This window comes from Cornus florida, unplaced genomic scaffold (genome assembly GCF_030987335.1).
Source record: "Cornus florida cultivar Cherokee Brave unplaced genomic scaffold, ASM3098733v1 CherokeeBrave_3.0.0_Hap2_Chr07, whole genome shotgun sequence".
NCBI classification, from domain to species: domain Eukaryota; kingdom Viridiplantae; phylum Streptophyta; class Magnoliopsida; order Cornales; family Cornaceae; genus Cornus; species Cornus florida.
In genome coordinates this window covers 85175419-85198377 of record NW_026775577.1, presented here as the reverse complement: position 1 = coordinate 85198377, position 22959 = coordinate 85175419, and the positions used below count along the sequence as shown (strand labels likewise).

Here is a 22959-nt window from a genome sequence, read left to right as displayed (position 1 = left end):
AGCAAAATAATACAACAGTTGCACGTGATATGATCCTGTTAGTTTCCCGTCAAGAGGTAATATGACAGTTTCTTTAATTGAGGGAGTTAGTTGATAGTTTTTGGAAGGGGATGATTTTAGCCCTAATAAAAAAAGTGTTGAAATAGATTATTTAGCTACCTAGGTATGACCCAAACAGTTCTGAAGGCATCATAAATCTAGATCATCAAAGAAAAACAAGAATTTAAAGCTGCATCGAATCACCAACAGATTTGGCTTGAATATTACACAGATGCATAATAGATTACATGTAAATATATATATTAGTGCATCTGTTTTTATGCATGTATAGGGGGGAGTGAGAGGGGATCAGCTGGAAAATAGTTGTGTCATTGGACAGACAAAATAAAAGTCCTCATATAAGTGGCCCGGTTGGGAGAGCGTCTATTTCCCCGAGTGGGTGTGCCCCTATCCGAAACACCCCCCAAATTTATTTATTTATTTATTTTTATTTTTTTCATACAACGAAAGATAAACATTAATTCTTCGTACCAAAGAAAAATGGTTCTCAATCATTTTACGTTATTCTTCAGCAGATCAACAACATAAAACTAAAATAGAAGGATAATCACTATAAGTTGCGACCCCTTGTTGGACGGCAAACATGATTTCTTTTACGAGTATGTTCTTCACTGTGGTGTTGCGTCCGACATGCATATCCATACCAGCAATCTTCCCTCTGAGATGCATCTGGGGGCAGGAGCTACAACAATGTACATGAATAATTAAATAAATAATATATTGCATAACAAAAAATATGTACAATTAAAAATAATATATTGCACAATATGATTATATGTAGTACCAACCAATAATCACCACCACACATCATTTGTTTTACTAAAAGATTGAGGTAAGGTCAAAGACTAAATGATTAAGATTCAAGGAAGATTAAATGAGATAAACAATTCTATGTTAACCCCATGGGGTTGGCTCAATGGATAAGTCACTTGGCTCGGGTGCCTCAGGAAGCATTAAGTTTAAGGTTCGACTCCTTTTGAGTGCAAACAATGGGGTTTGGATTTGTTTTGGAACTGCTCTTTTGTTAGAGAAGTTTGGGAGAATATTTTTCATCTTATGAATGCAGATGTTCCTCAACTTCTTAATGTGCTTCAACTGGTGAAATGGTTCTTAGATCATAATGGAGGTTCTTCTTTCTATGAAATCTAAATTCTTGCAATGTTTAATGCCTATTATTTTTTGGGCTATTTGGAGGAAAGAAATGCTGCATTGCATGATGCGACTAGGAAATCCTCTCGAGAGGTGGCTTTATCACGCTTATGGGAGTGTTCAAAGCTACTTGGCTTGAGTTTGCAAGATTTAAACTCTCTAGACTTTTCATGATAGGTATTTGTAGTTTCTATTCCATGGTGGCCTTTATTTTATTTCATGTTTTGATTTGGCTATTTATTTGAAGTGGTTCTATTCCATAATGCCCTTTTTTTTCTTTTTCTTTTTTTAATTTTTTTTATGGGGGTATGCCCTCATTAATCTTGTACTCTCTTCTCTTTCTCGTTATAAATCAACACCATTCAGGAAAAAAAATGGTCTGAAGGATATTATTTTAAAAATTAAATACTTTCAGTGATTTAGTTCAACCTTTTTTGTTCGATGACTTCAGATTTTCTTTATCTTTATGTTTTCCAAAATCAGGAAGGAAAAAAATAAAAAAATCTCATAATAGGGGCACGAGACAACTCTCTCCGATGAACTTGGCAAAATCGCCGCGGAAGAAGGGGTGCCCCCTCACAAAGTGGGTCGTAATGACCATGCCTGGGTGACTGTTTACCAAAAACACAGGTCTAAGCAAAGTCGTAAAACCATGTATGGGGGCTGACGCTTGCCCAGTGCTGGAAGGTCAAGGAAGTTGGTGACCTGATGACAGGGGAGCAGGTGACTGAAGCCTCGGAAAGTGGGAGACCTTACGGTAAAATCTAATAAATTTTTATACTTTTTGACCTAAAAATATCTAGGAAAATCCGTTGTGAAAAACAATATTAGATAAGAAGGCAAGCAGGAAGATGAGACTTCCACACCAACACCGTTTCCAAGATATTACCCTCTTTTCTACATGAATTTATGGGTTAGCCGTCCATTATATTTTATAATTTAGAGACATTATGTTCTATTTTGTAGGATTAAAAAGTTAGAAAGCACCATTTGATTGAGAATGTAATTAATAAGGACATTGAACAAGCCAAACAGTACATAAATCAGAAACAAAGCAAGTAGAACTGTTTGAAGTAGGACACACGCACATATTTTGGCAATGAAATCCGGTACCAGTACAAGAGGAACGAGACTAATTTGTCATAACAATCACTGCATCCAAATTCCAAAGTGAGATTCAAATGGACATAAAACTAGAATATATAATTAACAAACAGTATCGAAAAGGCAAAAACTACTAATTAAATTGCATAAATGTAAGAAAGCTAGAACAAAAACAAAGATAAATAGGCGGTCCATATCATATGGGATCCCAATCACAAGCCAAATGAAAAGAACTTGTAAATGGCACACTTTACCAAACATCAGCATCAATCATCTAACGTCTTTCATGCCTTTTAAAAATTGAACATTTGTAACTGTTAGCAGAGATATGATAGACACAAATTATGGAATGACTTACCATATTAGCAGAGAGATTTGATAGCCACAAATTATGGAGTCTGACTTTATTTAGGCATATCTAGCCAAAGAATATGTTGTGATTTGATTTAATTCCCTTTCTTGTAATATGAACATGTGCTCTTTTTATCTATAAATACTAGAGTTGTGAATGAGTGATTTATCTCATTCAAGTCTTTACACAATTCTCTCTTCTTTTTCTTCTTTTTGTATTTCTTCTTGGTATCATAGCCAACACATTTCCACACCCTCCAGTAGCCTTGCGGCTTGTATGACAGCCGCCTTAGGTTGTTTGCGACATCCAGTGACATTGCTTGCACATGATAGTGTGTGTTGCTATTTTGTTATCGAAAGTAGGTATTTTTAATGTTTTACAAGTTCTTTTTTACTCTTCTAGGGTTGGGTAAATTGGTATAGTTAGTCTCCGACACCTAGAAGGGCGTGGGTAAAATCTTGTGAATCTACAGAGAGGATCCAGATATTGAGGAAGCGGTTGTCAAGGCTATATGCAAGCGGGCAGCGCTACTTAAAACGTCTGTATTTGGGATTTTTGGGAATGGTTTGAGGAGACATTGTTATTGTTTATGGTGTGAGGAGCCATTTTATATGGTTTGATCCTTCTGGAAGTTTTGTTTTTGAAAAATAAAATTATTTTTGTTTTCAAAAATTCATGATGGAAAATCCTATGAATAAGGTGAATTGGATTTTGTTTTTGATGGTTTAAGCTCTGATGAAGAACTTTTTCTTTTATCTAAAAGATATGGAAGACTCCTTAAAAATAGAAAGAATAAAAATTGTAGTAAAGGAGACTCTTTTAAATTCAAAAATAAAAAAAGTAAGAAAGATGCTTTTAGTGCTTTTCTTGCTCATGTTGATAATGATACTGCTAATAATTCTTATTTTTGTGTAGGAGATTCTACCAAATTTGGGACATTGAGCAAGGTTGGTTCTTATGATTCGGATGATAAGAAAATTTATGAAAAACCAAGTGAAAGCAATACATTGAAATTTTTTTAGGCAATGTTAAAGGCTAGTTAGATGCAGTCTGAGGAACTAGAGCTGATGAAAAAGGAGAATGATACCTTGAAAAAGGAGAATGACCAAAAACAGAAATTGTTTGAGGAGAACAAAGTTGAAATTCAACATCTTCAAGGTATAATAAAAATTCTCGAGAGCGAGGTAAGTCAAGCTAATTCTGCTAGAGAATCTTTTATTACAAAATTTAATTTTCTTGAGCTTGAATTGAAAAAGTCACAAGAAAAATTGATTGCTTTTACTTCCGGACAGATTAAGCTTGATAAGATGATTAGTATTGGTAAGCAAGTGATAAAATTGGATTAGGTTTTAATGAGGTTTCATCTAATAGGAAGGGTCAAATTGTTTTTGTTAAACCCATGAGCTTGAATGTGCCTATTGTTAAGCCTAAGCTTTTTGTTGAGCCTATTGTCACGGGCTTAGAGTTTCAGCACCACTCTAGCTGCTCTCGTGCGGCACTAAGACGTTGCTTCCACTCTCGTAAGTACTTGGTCAGCCTAACTCCCGTGCACACTTTAGCTAACACACTCCCCTCGTGCGCTTACTAGTGTTGTAGTGGCCCTCGTCCTCTCCTCACTTGGCTTGCACACTCACACACACTAAGGCACTTAAGTTGGCAAGGAAAGAACACTTCTATTACTTCAAAGAATGCTTTGTACAAGGCTAGCACTCAAACTCTCTACAAGGCTCTCAAGACTCACTCTAGGACTTGTTGGATACAAAATGAAGTCCTACTCCTATTTATAGGCATCCCCATCCCTAATGGATGGCTAGGATGCATTTTAACCAATGGTGGAGATCGATTCTCTAGAATCTTCTCCCACCTTCTTCACACTTCCATACTTATCCACAAGTATCTACAATATTTTAGAACTCTCCATACTACTCCACACAATTTTGGAGAACTCTAGAACATACTACACATATCTAGAATCTTCCACACAACTCTAGACAACTCCGGAAGACTCTAGAAACTCCACTCGCCATGCAGTTGCCATGCAGCGTCTTCCTCAGCGTCTGCGTGTCGCCTGCATGGCACAATCTCCATAGGCGGGGTGTAACACTATGCATGCTAAGAATTTGTCCAAGGTACTTTATTGTTCTTATTGTGGTAGAACTGGACATACTCAACACTATTGTTACAAGAAAAGAAGGGATAATTTTTGTTCTGATTTTCATGGTTATAATTCCTTTGCAAAATAGGTTTCATGCAAGAAAGCAAAATAATTGAAATAAACCTAAAAATTTTCGTGCTAAAAGGAATTCACACAAGAAAAAGAATGTTTTTGATGTTCCTAAAAAATCTCTTCAAAAGTTGAAGGTGAAAGCTATTTGGGTGAATAAAGAGGATTTGAGGTTGTATGTGCCTATTAATGCCATGGAATTTATTTCCAATTGGTCATTGGGTGCAAAGGTTTTATGGTCATGGACTATGCTTTGATGAATATCTTGTTTCCATTGCACCATATCTTGTAGTTTAGGATTTGGGTTTTGTTTTGTTGTTTTGTTTTAATGAGAAAGTGATGATCATATTTTTCTTGTCAATGCATGAGTGATAATTATTTCTTTTGAATTAATTATTTTTGAATGCAAATTGGGGACACATGATTATTTGATGAAAAGATTATTGATGTGTAATCTATATGTTGAAAGACAATTTGCTTTGTTTATTTCTTTTTAGAGATGAGTCTCTTGAGTTCATATTTTTCATGTGCACTAGTCCAACTCTGAGAAAATTTAATTGAAAATCATTGTGAAGTTGACTAGGTCATATTGCTCATAAAAGTTATAAAGGTTATTGTATTTTAAAAAAAAATGATGAAATTTCAGCATGAAAAGAAAAGAAAAAAATCAAAAGAATGCTAAAAATCTTTGCTAAGGAAAAGGCTACCTATTGAGACTAGTTCGAAAGCTCCTACTAGACTTTGAAGATGAGCTAATTGAGTAAAAAGAAAGGAGGAGACAAGTCGAAATAAGGAATTGTTGTCTACTCTTTAGAGTCAAAGCCACATTGCTTAGTAAAATTTGCTCAAAACAATTTTATCTTGATACTTTTCAATCAATATGATTTAGACAGTTGGTCAATGTGATTAGATTGAAATTTGATGAGATTAAATTGCACACACACACATGTGAACTTGTTAGGCAAATTTCTAAATTGTTATAAATATTGCAAGTTGAATTGCATGTTGTGATTGCATGCTTGAGAATTGATTTGATTAAATAATTTGTGGTGTCTAAAAATTTCGTGTTTTTAAATTCTTCAGAAATTTTTGGATCTCATGTATGCTTGAAATTCATAGAAATTGCTATCTCATTATTTTTGTTCAAATATCATAAAAATAAAAATAAAAATAATCCAAAAAGATTTTCCTGTTAGTTTTTATTAGGAATTTTTGTTTTTGATTTGATGGAGATATCATGTGTGTGATTTTGAGCATGATTGGTCTTATTTATCTTGTGGATGGAACATGTGTTATCTTGGATATTTGTCTTTGATTCCATTGCTACTATATATCATCATGTTTTTATACTTATTGCTATATCTTATGCATGGATGATAGTTTTGATCTCTCTTCTTGTTAATTCACCCACATTATTTATTTTCCTTCTTTATTGAGCTTTATTTGTCTATTTGTAACAAAAAGGGGAAGAAGTGTGCATATTTGAGGGGGAGAGTTTCTAGAATTGAGGGGGAGATATATATATATATTGATATTCACATATTGATATATGTTGATTGTTTATCTATCTTGATTAAGCTTCACGAGTAGTTTTGTTGAGCTGATGTGCAGATTACAGGTTGGAGATACTACAAGTGTTGAAGCTTCATGTGGTTCAAGAAAAGTTCCGCTTTTATTGGTTTTTGACAATCATTGTAATTTGCTTTTTTTGCTTGCGTAGATTACATATTGTTTTTAGGGTTTTGTCACGAAATTGCTAAAGGGAGAGATTGTGAAAAATATATATTTTGTATATTGGCTAATTTCGTTGTCAAAACAAGTTCAATCGAGTTATAATTTTTCAATTCAAAAATTCAAGATTGAAGATCGGATGCGGATTTGAAGAAGTTCAAATGTTCATGATTTACTACACCCCGGGATGATGAGAACAATGCTTTAGAAAGGTATGTGAGTGAGTGAGAATACTTAGAAGCCTTAGAAGTTTGAAGTGTGTAGGAAATTTACATTATGTCCTTTTGGTTCTGGTAGCCAAATCTAATATTGGTAGGAAATTTACATTCTGTCCGTTTGGTACTTGTAGCCAAATCTAGTACCGGTAGCCAAATAACAATTTTTCTTCTGTCCATTGGGAACCGGTAGCCGAAGTACGTCGGATTAGGTTCTGTCCATCTTGACTTGGTAGCCAAATCCAGTACTGGTTCAAGACTGCTGAGCATGTTAGGTAACTTTAGTTTCCTTATCCGTTTTGATTCATTTTTGGAGCAGACTGACTTCTAAAACCCATGCACTAATTTAACTTATTTTTTAGGCATATCTAAGTTTTCAAAAGTCTATAAAAACATGCCTTCTCAATTAGGATTTCACGGCTTTTGCATATAAAATTCAGATCTAATTGAGAGCCATCTTTTGAGAGAGAATTTATTCAGAAAATCAATCTAATTTTACTGATTTTATTTTTGCGAGCACACACAAAAACACAAGAGTGATTTAGGAGTGTCGTTCTCTATCTCATCGGAATTGAAGCATAATTGAAGATTTAGAGATTCAGAAAAGTATAATTCATTCATTCTTCATCAAATTCAGATCTAGAAGAAAAGGGGTGACGTGATCACACTTCGAAGGGGTCAAAGCATTCGTGGAGTGTTGTTTGATCTACCTGCAACTCTTCTACAGAGATCAAGAGTAAGTCTGAGGTATAGAACTGTTGGACAGGGAAGTCGCAAAGTTAGGGATTGTCAGCAATTGGTTTTTGGTAGAACGATAAGGTGTAAGCCTGAGTCTAAGTTTGGTGTACTTTGCTTCAAACATAGTGGATCGTTTTTTCTCTGGATTGCACAGTCCAACGAGATTTTTCCCATAACAATTGGTCTATTCTACCAATTGGGGTTTCCTCGCTAAAAATCCTGGTGTCATCTCTCAAACCTTATTTACTTTACTTGCACTTTATTTTTGCTTTGTGGTTTGAATTTAGTTTTTATTTCGGTAAAATTAAAATAAGTAAAAATTGGATAAAGGAGCAAGTTATATCTATTCACCATCCTTGTTGAGTTTGTACGCAGCGGAATTGAAGCATAATTGAAGATTCAGAAATTCCGAAAAGCAGAATCATTCATTCTTCATTAAATTCAAATCTTGAAGAAAAGGAGTGAAGCGATCACACTTTGAAGGGGTCAAAACATTCGTGGAGTGTTGTTTGATCTGCCTGCAACTCTTCTACAGAGATCAAGAGTAAGCCTGAGGTCGAGAGTTGTTGGACGGGGGAGTCGCAAAGCCAGGGAATGTCAATGATTGGTTTTTGGTAGAACGATAGGGTATGAGCTTGAGTCAAAGTTCGGTGTACTTTGCTTCAAGCATAGTGGATCGATTTTCTCTGGACAGTACAGTCCAACGAGGTTTTTCCCGCAACAATTGATCTATTATACCAATTGGGGTTTCCTCGCTAAAAATCCTGGTGTCATCTCTCAAACCTTATTTACTTTACTTGCACTTTATTTTTGCTTTGTGGTTTGAATTTAGTTTTATTTAGGTAAAATTAAAATAAGTAAAAATTGGATAAAGGAGCAAATTATATCTATTCACCATCCTTCTAGGTTAATTATCTATATTATATTCCACAACCATTCCGCTACGCACAACTCACATTTATGGTTTAAGGAGAACCTTTGAATAGTTAACAGAATTTGTGGCCTTTTTTGGAGTTGTTTATTGTCATGTGACAGATTCAATGTCCTCGATAGTTCAGTCAAAGAAGGCATATCCACAATGGTTTGCAAATAACGCCATGGTTATGTCTTGACTAGTCAATTCAATGTAGCCACACATAACTGTTAGCTATTTGTTTATGAAGATTGCCAAGAAGATTTGGGATTCGGTACAACACACTTATTCTCAGAGGCAGAATAATGCAAGAATTTTTGAGTTGGGCTGAGAAATCACTAGGATTACTAAGGGTGACTCGACAGTTTTGGGTTACATTGCCAAGCTTCGTGCTATATGGGAAGAGATGTCATATTATAATTCCTTCCGCTCTTGGAAGGATCCAAATGATGTGGTTTAATATGAGGGATTGTGGAGAAGAATAGGGTGTTTTAATTTCTTGTTGGGTTGAACGACGAGTTTGAGTATGCTCGTGTTCATTTGTGTTATCAGGGACTTATTTGTTATTACTTATATAATGTTGGGGCTTGTTATTATAAATAGAATGCGGTGGAAGGATGAAAGTATTCTTTCATTCTTTTCTCTCTTTCCCCATCTCTCTCTCTTTTCCTCTCATCCTCTTTCTTCTCCTTTTCGTCTTTTTATACTTTATTCTTTGATTTGATTCTCTCTTAAAGTCAACATGGTATCACAACATGGTTTGTAAAGCTCTAGGTGTGTAATTAAAACCATAGGGCAAGTTTGTGTAAACCCTAGTGGGTGTGAAGGTTTTTGAAGAGATTCTAAGATGGGATTTGTTTGCAAGGAAGTAGTGTTAATCACATCCACATGTACTGTAGATCCAACTAGAGATTTCAATATGGGATTTGTTTGATCTATTGCAATTTTGATTGGAGTTTTTTTCGTGTTCACGAGGTTCTACAACAACGGCTTTTTCTGCGTCGTTCGCGATTCTGGTATGGTATACTTTGTTGCTTTCTAGGGTTTGTGTGGTGACTATTTGGTTATTTTTTTTGGCATCTCAGAAGACAATAATCTTTCTAGTTGAAGTTTGTGAGTTAGAGAGGCGGTTCTCTATGTATTTTGTTGTTGCTTTTGTTTCTGAGGATTGTATACCCAGAAACTGTTTGACAAAATGTCCAGCTTAGAGATGACTTCTAAAGAAGCTGGGTCTTCTCCTAATCTAACTCCAGTATTGGGAGGTAGTAGTGATCACCATCCAGGCATTTGTATTATGACTGTTAGGCTGGATGAGACGAACTATATGGAGTGGGTTCAATTAGCTTGTATACATATCACTGATCGTAGGATGATCGACCATATCGAAGGAACTGTCACATATCCCTCCAAGAGCGATCCTGAATTCAAAGAGTGGAGTTCAAATGATGCACTAGTTATAACGTGGTTGTTGCAGTCAATGCAGCCACAGATCAACAAAGGGTTTTTGTTTGTGAAAACAACTAAAGAGCTATGGACAGCTGTGGAAGAGACGTATTCCTCGGTTGGTAATTTTGTAAAACTTTATGAACTCCAACAACAGATTTCAAGATTCAAGCGGGAAGACCAAACTCTTGTTTCATATTACCACACTCTACGTGGTAAATGGGAAGAGTTAGATCACTACCAAGACTATATACTTGTGTGTGAAGCTGATGTTAAAGCATTTCGTGCGATGGTAGAAAGTTATCGAATCTGTGAGTTCTTGGGTGGTCTGCATCTGAGATACGAGCATGCCAGGGTAGAATTGTTAGGCAGGTATCCAGCCCCTACTTTTGTTAGAGATGTGTTTTCGTATATCCAGGCTGAGGAGAGTAGAATGAAGGCTATGTCTGCACCTGTATACGATAAGCCTGAGCCAGAAGTACCATTGTCTGAGCACACAACAATGGAACAAGCCCAATCCTCTAAAAGGAGGGACGCAGGATGATAAGAGCAAGTTGAGGTGTGATCACTGTGGGCGTACGCGCCACACTAAGGAAATAAGCTGGAATCTACACGGTCACCCTACTCCAGCTCCTGCTTATGCGAATGCTAGGCCAAGGCCTGATCCATTTAGGGGGTTATCTTCGACACATACTGCAAAGCGTGAGACTGCTTCTACTGGTCATGTCTACTTAGGGCCACCGAGTTCTTTGTCCGGGGTTGAACTTGATGCCCTCCGACATTTACTAGCATAACATTCCTCCATTTCCACCTCTAACTTCGCTCAGACAGGTACCTCTCATTCAACACATCAGGTTTCCACATTATCTGGTGGGCCACCCTAGATCATTGATTGTGGTATGGCATTTGATATTTCTTCGTACAGTTTATATTCTGGTAAGGATAAGGTTAAAGTGGCTGATGGCACCTTCGCCTCCATTGTGGGGAAGAGCACTGTTTCTCTGCCAGTCACATAAAAGGCTAGAATTGTAGTGTAACCTTTTTTCCATATCACTATGTGTTTCAGGACTTGGACATGGGGAAGACGAATGCAAGTGGACATGAGGTTAATGGCTTGTATTTACTAAACGCGAGGCCAACTTCTTATTATGCTGCAAATTGATCTATTGTTAGGAATAGTAATTTCAATAAAGATCAGTTAATGCGGTGGCATAATAGACTAGGTCATTTACCTCTTCCTGTTTTGAAGCATGTGCTTCCCTAGTTTGTTTCTGTTGAATCTTTTGAGTTAAATTATGAAACATGCGTTCTTGGCAAACCATGTCGTGTTTCTTATTCCACTAGTATCAACAAAAGTACAGCTCATTTGCAGTTTGTTCATTCTGATGTCTGAATCTACTACTTCGTTACTTTGTTGTGTTTGTTGATGACTTTAGTCGATATACTTGGCTTTATCTTATGAAAACCATAGATGGAGTTCATTCCATTTTTAAAACCTTTCATAGGATGGTATGTACTCAGTTTGGTTATCCCCTCGAAATCCTGTAGCATATTGGTCCAAGGTGGCATGCTATGGTATTAAAGAAGATAGAATTGTAGAGACCTTGAAGATGTGATAGAATTGACCTGATGGAGACCAATTATCATAACAATAGTGTATTTTCCTCCCACTGCCCACTCTGTACTTGATCAGCTTTGCAGCATTATGTCTCAGTTGAAGCATCTTTCTCCATCTCCACGAGCATCTTTGAGGTATTTTCACCGACCAGAGACTCTTATTTTTAATAAGGAATGTATGCACCCATTTAACACCATAGACTCTGTGGGTTATTCAGCGACAGAAGCCATAGAAACCTAGTAATGGATGCCATATTTTAAAGCACAGAGGTTTGCAATGCCAAGACCTCTTTCAGATTTAGGTCTGCATAGCTTATCCCAAGCAACTTTTGCCCCTCCTTTTTTTCAACTCAGTGCCAGACTATAGGAAGGATCTGAAAGTAAAATTCAATTCTGAGATGACCTGCCTTGGTAGGATGAAGTGACTGGACCAGAACTGCTGGATGCTACATATGAGACAATTAATTGAAGTCAGCCTGCATAGGAGAGTTGTCTGCTTGTCCAGTGCTGAATTCTTGCTGTTATTTTAGTCACAAGCACCTTGCAATCATTAGCTTCAAGGCAGGTAGATGTTAGGAGAACTCCCAATGTTTGACTGGAAGTGAGCCTTTATCTATTCCTAGTATAGAGATGTGGTATAGAACAGTGGCAGCAAGTAGAGGACAGTGGCAGAAGCATTTTAAAGAGGATTCTAGAGCTCAAGCCTTGACTTGGCACATGTTAGGTGAAGTGGGGTCCACTTGCAGTCTTGCATAGTTGGGGGGATTGGGTCAAATTGCAAAATTTTGGTAAATTGCATCAATTATGGTGAAATTGCATTATTGTGGTAAATTGCATTATTGTGAGATAGGAGCTCGAATTTCGCAGCCTTTAAACAAATCAGTAGCCCTTGAACAAGAAACTGCATTTAGTACTAATGATGGCAGAAAGTGGCAGCAGCAACAGCCTTTAAACCCTTAGCAATGGTGTAGTTTGAAGGCTGATCCACCACTACATCCCATGTTGGCGTTTCCAAGAAATACTTCAGAGGTGAATCATCATGAGCCACATGATGCCGCTGGAGATATTCCAAAGAAGTCAAGTGATGGAACGTGCAGCACAACGACAACAACAATGCTGCCAAATGGTGGATCAAATGCATCTTTCTATTATATGGCTCATTCTGAAGGAAAGAGTACAATGGCTAGAAAAGTTCGTGAGAACCTGCTTGATGAGACTTGCAACACTGATCATCTGAAGGAAGTTGGAGAGAATGTTGCCTCCATCTCCGTTGTGACTCGCATCCTTGAAGACCCTAAAGTTGGTGGCAAAGATGGGCAGCAGACATCTAATTTTCAGATGCAAGTTCATCGTGGAAATGGATGAAGTTGCATGAATGTTGTGTCCGTAGCCACAATTGAGTGCCTCAAGCCTTCGATACAACCACGTCCACAACCATTCAAAGTGGCTTGGATAGATGGTACTTCTACTCTGAATCTGCCAAAAGATGCGGCTATTGGAGTAGATACTTGGTGTATATTAGTGGGCACTGCAATGAAATGGGAACATCCTTGTGCCAAGTAGCAACAGAAGCTGATTCAAACATCCACCAACTTGATAGATGAGGTCTGGAAAAACCAACTGCCAGAAGAAACTAATCCTGTAAGTGATAAGCTAGAGGGGGCTCGTTGTAACTGGCCATTGTTCCAATTAGATGTGAAAAATGCCTTCTTTCATGCTGATTTACTTGAAGAGATTTATGTGGAGCAACCACCTGGCTTTGTTGCTCAGGGGGAGTCTCGTCATGCTATATGTCGCCTTAAGAAGGCCTGTATGGATTGAAACAATCTCCAAGGGCTTGGTTTGGAAAATTCTGAGGCAGCACTTGTCTTTGGTCTTAAAAAATGTCAGACAGATCATTCGGTATTCACCAACACACCAGAACTGGTTTTATATTTCTTGTGGTGTATGTAGATGATATTGTTATCAAAAGTGATGATTATGATGGCATTGCTAGGTTGAAGTTGTTTATACAAAATCAGTTCCACACTAAAGACTTGGGTAAACTCAAATGTTTTTTGGGTATTAAGTTTGCCAGATACAAGGAAGGTATAAGCTTATCTCAAAGGAAATATATGCTGGACTTCTTGAGAGAAACGGGTATGTTAGGTAGTCGTCCTGCTACTCCTATGGATCCAAATATAAAACTCTTGCCTGATGAGGGTGATTTATTTGACGACCATGGCAGATATCGACGTCTAGTTGGGAAATTAATTTATCTCACCAGGCTTCTTTTGTTCTAGGCTTCAATACAAGAAACACAACCTCCATCTCTCTCTCTCTTTCAATCTTCATCGTTAGTTTATAGGCCTATTTATATATATAGAAGTGTATAACAAATTCTAAGGAAAAGATATATACAGATCATAATTCCTATAATATAGGAACTACTTATTTAAAATTTAAAAAAGTCAACTATCTAACTATAGATAATTCCTAAAAAATCCTTCCAATTCGACCTAGATCTTTCCACAGTGACTTATTTATGAAATCATGTAATGAGGTCTTGTGGGCCATTTCCATGTTATGATTTCATTTCCCTCTCATTGCTTAATTTACACGTACTCATTTTGTGGATCACTTAACCATGCCATGATATTGTTTAGAGTTGATTAGACTCGGTTTCAAGTCTCTTGGGCATGCATGAATGTGACTTAGGTGAGACATTTGGACATAGGCCTTAAGGAAGGATCATTTTCTCATGCACCGGGTTCCTAGAATTCAGGGCGTGACAATTAAAGCATAACATTCATGAGCAGCTCGTAATGTTCTTTTCACTCACTTGAGAAGCAGCAAAGTCCTCAAGGAAGTCAAGGTGCACCTTGTACTAGGGAAACATTTGTTCTAAAAGCTAAGGCTTTGATGGAACACTAATCGTTCAAGTGATGGTAAAGAAAAAGGAGCCTAAAGCTGCAACCCAAAATTCAAGATGTTTCAGGTGGGGTGATAAGGACTAAAGCTAATCAGTTTGATGTTGAAGAATCTTGTCCAGCAACACACTTGGAGGAAGAAGATGATGGAAGACTAAAAGGACCCAGCTAGGACAACAATTTTAATCAGGCCACATTCAGAAATAAAATAAAAAAGAGCTGCAATTTAAAATTTGGTGCTGAAACATTAGTTATAAAACTTACATGCAAATATGTGTGTCAGCAGTTATCATCTCAGCATGATTCAATGGCATCCTTGTTCGATCTACAAAGGAAAAAAAAAAAAAAAAACATAAGTAAATAAAAGAACTACACAATGCAGGTGAACGCCTAGTCATTCTAAAGAAAAAAAAGAGAGAAAAGACATTTGAGTTAGGTGACGCACTTCAAGGAAGCTATCTTGAATCAAGAGGAACGACTAATATAACATTTCTTTTTATATTTTAGGCTTTATGAAATGCAATGCTCAGTTTCAATGAACGAGCTGTAAAAGATTTGCCCAAAGAAAATGAGCTGAGAGAGCATCATTAAAGGCTTGCACATTTAGAGAAAAGAAACACAAAATGCCCAGAAGTACTATAGGTTGACTGTTGATGCCATATCAGTTAGTTTCACTTGTGAATAAGTGAGGAATACAATAACTACACTCTTCAATTCTATTTAGAGCATTTCTAGTGTTTCTGCTCAACAAGCTGAAAGTGTTTTAAATTTGAAAACTCTTCTAAATCCATTAGGTAAGAAAACAATTCTTTTAGGTAGCAGAAATTTTGGCCCAACAAAGCTTACTGCGAAAATGCTCATATTTGAAAGTTTGAAACTTTTCGTAGAGGTACAAATTGCTGGTCCCCCCCAAACCACCCCCCCCCTCCCCCCCCCTCTTTTCCATGGACAAGGTTGTCCCTTTCTATTTTTTGAAGCAAAAACCCCCTGTTTATATATATGTCCTACTACCATTGAATATCACAATTCAAGAGACCTAACCAAGCTTTATGTCCTTCAAACTCCATTTAATGTAAACCATTACCATTTTATTAATTTGAGCCAACTAATTTACGTTGGCAAATTTCAGTCAACACCTGGAGTTTGTATTTTGTTTCAACTTTTGATTTCTAGTTTCAAAAGTTAGTTAGAGTAGTTATTTGAGTTGGTTCTTTCCAGGGGGTGAACTGGAATTCAAAGTTTGGATCGAAAGGTAATTGCAACACTCACCAAACTAGGATTCATGTTCATGCACATTCATCAAATTAGGTGAATCCTATACCTTGATAACTACTACCACTTGCATGTTCAATAATATTCTGAGAGCTTTTGCAATCTGAAGTTTACAGCTGCATATTTGATGTGTTCAATGATTAATGATTATTGATTAAATTTAATCATTAGATGGAAAGTGAATGAAAGACCAACCAGTTTACCTAAAAGGGAAAGTTTCAAATGGCAGTCTGGGAGATATTTGTGTTGAAGAAATTGAAAGCAATAATAGGACTAATACTTATTTTAACAAGGTGGGGTGGAGGAATGTGATTGAAAATTTTGACAAAAAAGAAAAAGAAAAAGAAAGTGACAGGAAGAAGATAATATAAAAAAAACAACAAAAAATTAAGTGTGGTGCTATAAGAAAAGAGTGGCAAATTTGTGACAAGTTCATTGGTAAGGACAAGACTTGGCTGAGTTCCAATTAAGAATAGGATTGATGCGCCTGATTGATGGTATATACAAAGGGTACACACAAGGCGTAGTTTTTTTTTTTCTTTTTCTTTTTCCTTCTCCCGTTTTGTTCTTTATTGATTAATTAAACTACTGATGATTTTGTTAATAAATTTGTTTTTCATTACAGATTATTCCAGATGCTACAGGATTTCATAAAAATGGACTAAAGCATTCATTGCTTTGCGCTAAGGACTCATTTGGCAACCACTTTCTTTTACTGTTTTCTTTCTTCATAAAATTGAAGCAGTGTTTTGTTTTTTATGGCTACAAAAGAAAATAAAAAATATGTTTGGTAACATAAATTTGTTGCAAAAAAAGGTGAAAGCATAAAACAGAGAATGTGATCAACAACATCCATCTAATAAGTTGCTTATTCACAAATATGTCTATATGTTTATATGTCGAAGTGGCTCAAATTCATTGGCTCATTGATGTGTGTGTTACTGAGTGGAGAAAAGCAATGTTTGTGGCAAGGTGGTGATGTGCCAGGTCATTCATAATCATACTTTCTTGGTGCTGGAACGGGTATATGCATGAAATGTAAGCCATGTTCTATTTGTTAAGTTTCGACATGGAGAACATCAAATCAAAGGGGAATTAAATTCCCTCCCGGATTTTCTTACCCTAGGTGGCAGAAATTCAATGTTTCATTGACGTGTGTTACTAAATGGAGGAAAGGAATGTCTGTGGCAAGGTGGTGCAGTGTATACAGCAGTGAGGTGTATGTTGTGGTCAAAAGGAAATGCTTGGTCAAAGTATGATTATAAAGTGGCTCAGTGCCTGAATGAAGAAAATGTAAAGGTTAAGAAAAGTAAGAGAGAAGTAATGCCAAAGAAGGTTATAACTTGCCTATAAATATAGGCATAGTAAACAGAGAAAGTGTGAAGAAATATAGTGAAAACTGAACAGTGTGAAGAGAATAGAGAGTGAAGAAGAGAGAGAGAGAGAGAGAGAGAGATAGTGAAGAAAAGAGAGAAAGAGATAGAGAAAAAAGAGAGGTTAGTGAGGGCCAAGAGTGAGTGTATTCCTTTTGAAGAGTGTCTTCTTCTAGTGAGTGAGTGTAGAATACCTCTTGGTAACCTGTTGAGTGTTGTAATCTTCAGCTCTTCTTAAAATAAATTAGTTGTTCTTCCCCGTGGACATGGGCATTTGCCGAACCACGTAAATCTTGTTCTTTGTTGTGTGTGTGATTTCCATCATATTTTTCCTTTGTTGCCATTGCATATTTGTTGTGAGATCTTGGGCGGATAAATTCCTAACACTATACATATATATATATGTACATATATTTATGCATGTGTAGAAATATTTATGTAAGTATGTACATATCTTTATATATGTATATATACAAGTATATCTATGTATAGATGTATCTGTGTGTGTGTGTGTGTGTGTGGTGTAGGCAAATTTCATAACAAAAGCCAGTATTTTAACTTTAGCCTGTGATTAGGTTTTCAAAAGTATGTTTCTGGTGGTACTCGTGTCCAAGAGTACATAATCATGTATTTTTAGGTCTAATAACTAACTCACCAATAAGGTCTAACAATCATGTATTTTTGTCATAGTCCATTTTAGGGCACAATGCATACATGTTTTGATGCATGAAAAGACATTTTAAGCACTTAATGTTAGTTTTAGTGAAGATTTCAAGTTTTGAAAAGTGACGTGTGTCTTCAAAAATTCACCAGAAACAAACTATTTTCAATTTTGTTATGGGCTTTATATATTCAGAAACTAAACTTGATAAACTTTCTGACAAAATATTATATGCTTAATTTTAAGTCCGTTTGACTCCTCAGTAAAGTGTCGGAAGTCAGGCTCTGTGCAGTCAGCAGAAGCTGTTGATCAATCGAACAGTCAATCTACTGTGCAAATACACGTTTTCAACTCCAAAAAGGTTTCTAAACCTCCCATAACTCATCCAAAACATTCCTAATCAATTTCTAACAGTTCCTTTGGGCTCAAGTATAAACTTGTACAAAAAGAACCCATTAAAATATAATAAATCCATTTTCAAGTATCAACTTGTAGGAAAAGGACCCATTAAATTACCAATTTCTCTGTTGTTCAACTTTGTAATCCAATCTGAAATCACATCCTGAAATGTTCTCCCCATCTGTCTAATACACCTTTCTGTGATCTGAAAAACAACTAAAAAGTGAGTCCTATCAAAACTTCAACTAGAATCCATACAGCCCAAGAAGAAGGAAATAGAAAAAAAGGGGTCCATACATCTTGTTCATGCCGATTCTTTTCATGTGCCACATAAGGAATTCTACTGATAATACGTTGAGAGATCTGCAGAGAAAATAAATATCATATTTTCTTGTACAACAGCGTAGAGAGAAATCTAAGAGAGTACATACTTTATATGTGGATTATCTACTAGTTTCTCAGGAATAGGAATATTCATATTAAAAGAAAAGTCTTTATTTTAAGAAATCTAAGGACAAACCAATTCTCACGAATCAGAAAGCACTAATGTTTTTTTTTTTTTTTTTGACAAGTAAGAATTCATCAAAAGCGTTCAAAAGGGGAATGCATCCCTCAAAAACAACACAAGGCCGAATAGGGCCTCTAAACCCTCAACAAATCCAAAAACTCTACAAGCTAATCCAAGGATTTACAATTTCTCCCTAGGACCCAACAAAAAAGAGTACTAAGAATGGAGAACTTCAACAACCCATATGATTTTCCTTTCCTTCAAAGGATCTCCTATTTCTTTCAAGCTATAGACACTACCAAACGCACAAAACGGAGGAACCCTCCAAGAGTCACGAGCTTGGGTCCCCACCATACAACCTAAGCCTCAATCAAGCCTCTGGTAAAACGTGGCATAACCCAGTGACTCCCAAACAAACCCAAAAACAAAAAAAACAACAATCTAGGGCCACTGGGCAATGTAAAATCTATTTGGATTTATTTATAATATAGCCAAGGAATGTAAACATAAATGGTAAGAAAAGTAAAGCTTCTGTAGGCGATTTCATGTTTTTTATGCAGAGGCAATAAGCATCCTCCTCTTTTGGATGCTGCACTTCGCTCAAACTTATTCAAAGCTGCTTTCTTGTTAATAGAGTAGGTACCAACTTGCCATTGGTTTTCTTTTCTTCCATATGACATGTATTCCGGAGTTGGCAGTATTCCATCCTACCAAACAACATTAGTTTTGTTAGAATGTTTATATATATATATACTTATGTTGGGTCATTATGTAATTACATATAGTTGGTAGGGCCCTTGTGTTATTAGGTTAGTGTTGTATCTTTATATAAGCCTATGTAGGCTTAGGGTTAAGAGATATATGAAATACACAATACATAGAAGTCTGTAGTCACTCTCTCTCTCTCATGATTTTGAATATGGTATCAGAGCTATACAAATTCATGGGTGTGGAAAACTGTAATTGTGTTGTTCTTGTATAAGATCGGAATTGCGATTGTGGTGTTGGTGTCTCTGCCTCATTCGTCGTCGCCAGCAGGATTAAGAGCTCCTCGTTCATCGTCGTCAGATCTGAAGCCTCGTTCATCATCGTCAGATCTGAAGCCTCATTGCCGCTTTGGTTGTCACGAGCTCGCCAACATCTACTGTCGTTATTTGCAGAGGTGAGGTTAAGTTGAGAAAGACACGTCATATGATCAGACGCCCCAGAGTCAATAATCCATGGTGCAAAGTCTAGGCTATAGGATAAAGCATTAGGATTTCTACCTGTTTGAGCAAGGGAACCACTAGGAGTACCTAGTGAAGAATTGGACTTTAGCAATTTGAGAAGATGATCCATCTGCTCCTTGGAGAAGGGACATGTTTCAGCTTTGTTTGCCGAAGGGAATGAACGATTAGATCTGTCGCCCAGCTTGCTGCTTTTCCAGCTGGCTTTCCATGGATTTTCCAGCAGGTTTCTCGGGTATGACGTGGCCTATTACAGAAATCACACCACACCCGAGGCCTCTCATCCTGCCCTCTCTGATTGGTGGCAAATACCTTGTTCGCACTTGCATCAAATGCAACCAAGGCTGAATTCTCGACAGATGCAGCAGCTACCTTTTTTCCGAGCATGACATTTCTGCGGCTTTCTTCACGTCTAACTTCAGCGAAGACTTCACTAATTGAGGGCAAAGGCTGTTGGCCAATTATTCCTCCCCTAACTTCGTCGAATTCAACGTGTAGACCTGCAATAAACTTGTAAATTCGATTATTCTCCACCATCCTTTTGTTATGATTACAATCTTCTGGCGATTTCCACTCATAGTCATTGAAAAGGTCCAAATCCTGCCATAGCCGCTTCAAAGAATTGAAATACATGGTGACGTTGTCCTCTCCTTGTCGGATTTTACCAAGTTTTAGTGTCAACTGAAAGATTTGGGACTGATTTCCTAGATCAAAATACATCTGATTAACATTGTTCCAAAGTTCCTTGGCTGTCGGATAGCACATGTAATTGCAGCTGATATCTTCCTCCATGGAATTTACGAGCCAAGTCATGACCATGGAATTTTCCGCATCCCAGATTGAATACGCCGAGTCTTCTTTTTGTGGTGCCTTCTTATCTCCTGTCAGGTAACCAATCTTTCCCCGTCCACGGATGTACATCTGGACAGACTGAGGCCAACGCAAGAAGTTATCACCATTCAATCGAATATTGGTGATTTGGACAAAGTGTGAATCAGAGTTGGAAGCATGGGTTGCAGGAGTTTTTGATGGGGCAGTGGAAGAAGTGGAATCAGATGAAATTTCTGACATGGTGAAGGACGGCTGGAAGAAGAAAAAGAGTTTCTGTAAGAGTGGAGATTAAGTTCCAGCTCTGATACCATAAAAACGAGAAGAAAAAATATTACGAGAGAATTATTTTTTTGTATATTTCTCGTATATCAAAGAATTATACAGAACCTATATTAATAGGTGATACATAGTGTAAGAAAAGGAAACAAAAATAACTACTCATTCTAATCTAAAGTCAACTCTCCTATTTTGTACATAATTAACTATTTATAGCTAGAAAATCCCTAAGGATCCAGCAATATCTCAGAGCTAAATAACTACTTTTTTCAACAGATTTATATAGCAACCCGAAACCTGGAGCCTACTTGAGATATCGAATAATTCGAAGAACAATATTCCAACACTGAATCAGAACCTCTGCAACTTCCGGCCAAAAAGAACCACGAATTGATGATTCGGCCGTTGCTTGTGATTGGATCGCCGTCGCCTCCGCTATGTTGTTCCCTGGCATCTGTGAAGAAGAAGAATAGTGTTTGGCTACACGGTTATGCTATTCCAACCCTGGTTTACTAAAACCGGGATAGCAGAGACCCGACCCATTTGACCAGACCCAACCATTTTGCCTAGATCCGGCCCGTTTGCCCAGATCCGGCCCGTTTGCCCAGATTCGGCCCATTTTCTAGGTCCGGCCAAAATACAGATTCTGCCTTTTTTTTTTTTTTTTTGGTGGGTTCAACATGTCGTCCAATTTAGATTTGCTTTCTCCCACATCAGTTTTTGATTCTCCCATGACTTTTGTTAAATTCAATGGGAAGAATTACATATTGTGGGCTAAATCTGTTGCAATTTTTCTAAAAGGTAAAGGTCTTGGTAGTCATCCGACTAAAGATAAACCAAAGTAAATTGATGCTTCTTTTGATGCATGGGAAAAGGAAGATGCTCGGATCATCTCTGTGATGTTAACCAATATTGAACCCCAAATAAGTTCAACATTACTTTATTTGGATACTGCCAAGGAGATATGGGAGAGGTTGAAGCAATTGTATTCTAGGACAGGTAATATCACCCGTGTATATGAGCTCTGTAAGCAATACTTCAATCTTGAATAGGGTAATCACAGTATAGAAGAGTATTATTCAAAAGTTATGGGAGTCTGTGAGGAGTTGAATATGTATCAGCCCATTACTTCTGATGTTCGAAGTATGCAACAACAACGCGAGGACTTTAATGTTGTCCGTTTTCTTACTGGTTTGTCGTCAGCATATGAGCCTATTCGTGCACAGATTTTGGGCAGTCCCACACTTCCATCTCTTGCTGATGTGTTTTCTCGACTTCAGCGAGCTAAACTTGCAAGTGGCACCTCAAATTTGAATAATGGGCAGAGTGGTGAGTGTTCAGCATTGGTAGTTTCAAAGGGTGAACATAATGCTTACAGTGGAGGTCGTGGGGGACGCTCCACACATGGTGGTCATGATTCACCGGGAGGACGTGGCTGTGGCAGGGAATCACGAAAATGTACTCATTGTGGCCTTTCTAATCATACTGTGAATTTTTGTTGGGACCTTCATGGCAAACCATCTAGTTATGCAAATCAAGTTCCCTCTAAGAATGATGTTTCTTCTGGATCTTACCACGTAGCTGAATCAGATATGGTCATTGTTCCACGTGATGAGTATACTCAATTTTTGTCTTATCAACAAGCATCCAATTCATCTTCCATGGCTACTTTTGCCCAGTCAGGTACTGCACCCACATGTCTGTTGTCTTCCACTCGCAATCCTTGGATCATAGACACTGGAGCATCCGATCATATGACTGGATGTTCTTCTCTTCTATCTAACTTTAATTATGTACCTCCTTGTCAAAGTGTTACTCTTGCTAAGGTTTCAGGTTTGGGGACAACTCAACTTAGTGATTCCTTGTCTCTCTCGTCTGTTTTATATGTTCCTCAGTTTCCCTTTAATTTAATGTCTATCAGTAAGCTTACTAAATCTCTCCAGTGCTCTGTTACATTT

The 22959-nt window shown here is 37.1% G+C and overlaps 1 protein-coding gene across 2 annotated transcripts in view; it reads right to left on the bottom strand.

The window, feature by feature from the left end:
• Nucleotides 1-230: 230 nt before the first annotated feature.
• Nucleotides 231-22959, bottom strand: part of LOC132267379 (uncharacterized) — a 79627-nt gene continuing 56898 nt past the window's right edge. The window contains exons 11-15 of one of the 2 annotated variants that reach the window (XM_059768545.1): nucleotides 18458-18523; nucleotides 18278-18365; nucleotides 14720-14780; nucleotides 2298-2361; nucleotides 231-742 (exon numbers count right to left, since the gene is read on the bottom strand). In XM_059768545.1, the coding sequence (XP_059624528.1) occupies nucleotides 611-742; nucleotides 2298-2361; nucleotides 14720-14780; nucleotides 18278-18365; nucleotides 18458-18523 (411 nt within the window). In that variant the 3' untranslated portion in view covers nucleotides 231-610. The remainder of the gene's footprint in view (nucleotides 743-2297; nucleotides 2362-14719; nucleotides 14781-18277; nucleotides 18366-18457; nucleotides 18524-22959) is intronic. The other variant, XM_059768546.1, reaches the window with a different exon arrangement.